Here is a 3,760-nt window from a genome sequence, read left to right as displayed (position 1 = left end):
CATCTCCGCTTATGCTGACTGTGGGCCGATCACTTTAGCATTTATTGCAACATGCCTTTTTCATAGCCCGAATGCAAAAGAAATTCGCTAAAAAAGACCGCGAAGACAAAATTTCACAAATTCGTGGTATAGCGTCCTGGAAGGGAACGTCTGGCCGACTTTTCCATCAACAAACCCTGCTCAGCGAAAAACCTCCACGCACATTTTTTGCATGGACCAACACTTAAGACAGCCACTGGCGTCATATCATCCACGAAGTGGCACTGCTCCTCAATATTCATCTACTTGATTAATATAATCCAAGATAATTTCCACCACGTGAACATTCCGACTAATGCTTTTTGTTGAATGCACTTGCACACATACCCACACCTTATTACCGCACCTGCTTTCATGTGGGATGTAAAAGGAGAAAATTACTGCCATTGGAATGCGTTCGTGGCGGTTAAGTGCAAAAGTCACCAAACAACAAGGCAGCATCAGACTCCTAGTGTTGTGAAAACAAATGTGTTGAATTTTCTCCTCTAGCAGAATTTTTCCATGACAAAACTGATCTGTTTCTCACAGTGCCTCTGCACAACTCCTATTTTGAGACAATTTCATTGTTATGCACAATGTTCCTGTCAGATGTGCAAAAAATGAGTGCTTTTTGGATATGAAATAAAGCGGCTTTGAAGCAATAATAATTCTTAAAATCAATTATTTTTTATGATAATGAAGAGAAGACCTTATTTTAATTCTTTGTGTGTAGGTAGGCTCTGTGGTATTTTAACGTACTTATGGGCGTAAACACGTTTTCAAAAGCATGTCAACAATTTCAAAACAAATCCTAAAGTTAGTTAATGAAATATGTTAGAATCAACTTGTCGAAACATTTTAATTATTCTTAAAGTAAAAATGCAATCCCAATTGTATTAGTGAATTGCTTTAATGTTTTCTCAAATTGATAATCTAGTTGATCATGGAGTTCCACGTTTACCCCATCTGATCTTGAATCTCGAACCTTGTGTCTCGCATCACGAGCATACGATTGCACTGCCAATTTATCCTAAACCATTAAGCATTCACAAATGGCAAAACGTTAAAATGTTACATCGCAATGATGGAAAATGTTTCGTGTAATCCATTGGAGTAGAAATATTTGCATATGCAATAAATGTCGGATGATAACGACATCGGGCAATATGGCATATCGGTTGGTAAATTAACGCCATAGTCAGAACTACTTAGTTTTAAATGAAAGGTGACCAATAGGAGCAGCATTAGCAACAACGTTTCTTAACCATACTCAAACATTCTAAAAGAATCCATTGACTAGTATTAAGTGTGATTTGGAAATAGGGTAATAATTATCGCCCGTTGCCATAGGTCTTACTGTTTATTCACTTACAAAGGCCTCCAAGTTAGGGTTTTGCCAGCACTACATCCATAAATTTTATTATTGATAAAAATACCGCCATGATAGGCAACAGGATATAAGGAATTCCACAACAAATCTTTTGCAGTTAGCTTAGTTATAAAATGTAGACGATTAACTGCTTGAGAAGAATTGATTCTAAGTAAAACAGCATGTGATGAAATCTGTTTCAATGAAAGGAGGCGTGAGCATCCGCAAAAGAACTGCTCTAGGGTCTAAAATTTATCTTCTGTCTAGATAGTGCGTATGTCTAAGTATGGACTCTTAACACATGGGAAATATACTACGGCAGATCATATATCCCACTCCATGTCTAGGCGCTAAAGCTAAAATCAGGCGCTTCAGGTTTGACAAAAATTCGAGGCTATATGTGATGATTAAAGGTGATGGAAATGAAGACACGGAGAGACTGAACATGGAAGTAATCGCAGGGAGCTCTGAAGGGTATTGTATACCTACTAAAACAAAATATACACAAATTTATGCAGATCATGAAACACTGCATCAAATGATATGGCGGGAAAGGAGATGGAGATGGGTACCATCCTCAGCATCTGTTATGTAGCTGTCTGCTCACATCACACTCATTGATGCAATGCGCTACATCAATGCGTGTGCAATAAGAGCTAAATTGAAAGTGAGTTCACTCAACACCCGCTGAAATACCGCAGTGCATACAAACGCGCCACATGTGGAGCAGCGTATTCACAGCATCAGTGCGAGTGATCAGTGCAAGTCCAAGAGAAATGAGTGTAAACGTAGGTGAGACAATTGTACTCTACGGTGTCTTGTTGCTCAACATCGCGGCCTTCACTAACGATGGATGGATATGTGGAAGGCTCTACTGGCAGAGGTGCCTCGAGGCATCATACGTGACACTAATTATGGTGGGTGTCCTCACAACGACTATTGTGCTCTCCCTCATCGTCACCATCGTTCAAGCAGTTGTCACATTCATCGATTCTGACTCCAGCGTGTCACAGACTGCAAGTGAGCGCAAAAGTGCTTACATGCCTCGTGACAATTCTCGATGTGTTCGCCATCTTCCATCACTACAGTGACCTCTCAGTGCGCATGTGGAACCACATCATTGCTGGTGTATGTACGGGCATGGCCATGGCAATCGCCATCACTAAACTCAACTACGGCTATATTGCGAATTAATGATGTCCGCATTTCTACGCAGTCTCTCTTTTCTCTTCTGACGTGCATTTCTCCTACTTTTTAGTGAATCATTATCACCTCATGTCAACTCGTGTCTGAACGAATACTGAGCATAGTCTGCAGGAATGCATATCATATATGCTTTTGCTGGTGGCGAATTATTACAGATAGATTTGGATTGGTGAGTTGCAACGGTGCATTTCCCATGTATTAAGTAAGCGTCCATGCTCAGACATGCGCACAACCTGAAGAGTTTGATATGATCCACACTGTAGAGCATTTCATTATCGGGTCCTCACATCTTCTTCATGGAAACGGATTCAAATCAGTTGTTGATTTATTTGGGATCTATTCTCCTCATTTGGTTAGAAGTCAAAATCCCATAACTTAGCCGATTGTAAAAGGATTGATGCATTGAAACCTGCTTCTAAGAATTAATAGCATTTGGAATCTATTATTCATAGATTCCCCACATATTCATTGTCTATCTCAAGAGCATTATTGGAATGGTCAAATTCAGCATCTTCAAATTGTGCAGTGATATCTTCCAATCACTCCAGTTGACATTTTGAGAAGAGGAAAGGGGCCAAGTTCAGGAATGACACGTGGTAACCTTGCGACTCGTGTAGAAGGAGTTATCCTATTCCTAGCTATCACAATCACGTCACTTTCTCGCTTCCAATGAGTCAGTAGGTGGCTCTGTCTTAATAACAGTTAGAAACTTCCAGTGGTCTGAATCCACGCGCTTACGCATGGCTTAAAAAAAGCCACTCAGTAAATCAAACAGACCAATATTCAAAGATCGTTGGATTGCATGTGTTGATGCCAATAGGCAAAACGGAAATGATATTGTTGAGACAGACAGGAAAAGAAAAACTAAATTTATGGTGTTTGCTATTCACATCTACGCTTGTATACGTCAATGCATGAGTATACCACCACCCACCTCTCCCATATCCAGCAGAGCCACTTACAACTGCTCATGTTCGTTGGCAAATTCTCAATTAAAGCTGTTCATGAGGTACTTACTTAACTGAGTCACCATTTATCTACATGCTTCATTGTTGCCTAAGTAAATGCCTCAGGGATGTCATTCTACATCAATCAGCCTAGAGACCTGCTATTTTGGTTCCTACAAGTATGTTCATGATTACTGTATGCTGCTAAGTTGCGTTGTCC

The 3,760-nt window shown here is 40.1% G+C and overlaps 1 protein-coding gene across 1 annotated transcript; it reads left to right on the top strand. All coding sequences in view use genetic code 11, as the record gives it.

Moving 5' to 3' along the window:
* Positions 1-2,106: 2,106 nt before the first annotated feature.
* On the top strand, positions 2,107-2,478 carry EGR_10833 (hypothetical protein; the record flags this gene model as incomplete). Its single annotated transcript, XM_024500082.1, has 1 exon — positions 2,107-2,478. The coding sequence occupies one exon, from the start codon at positions 2,107-2,109 to the stop codon at positions 2,476-2,478; it is 372 nt and encodes a 123-aa protein (XP_024345506.1).
* Positions 2,479-3,760: the final 1,282 nt, after the last annotated feature.

This window comes from Echinococcus granulosus (genome assembly GCF_000524195.1).
Source record: "Echinococcus granulosus chromosome Unknown EG_S00279, whole genome shotgun sequence".
NCBI classification, from domain to species: Eukaryota; Metazoa; Platyhelminthes; class Cestoda; order Cyclophyllidea; family Taeniidae; genus Echinococcus; species Echinococcus granulosus.
This window is presented reverse-complemented; position numbering and strand designations above follow the sequence as displayed.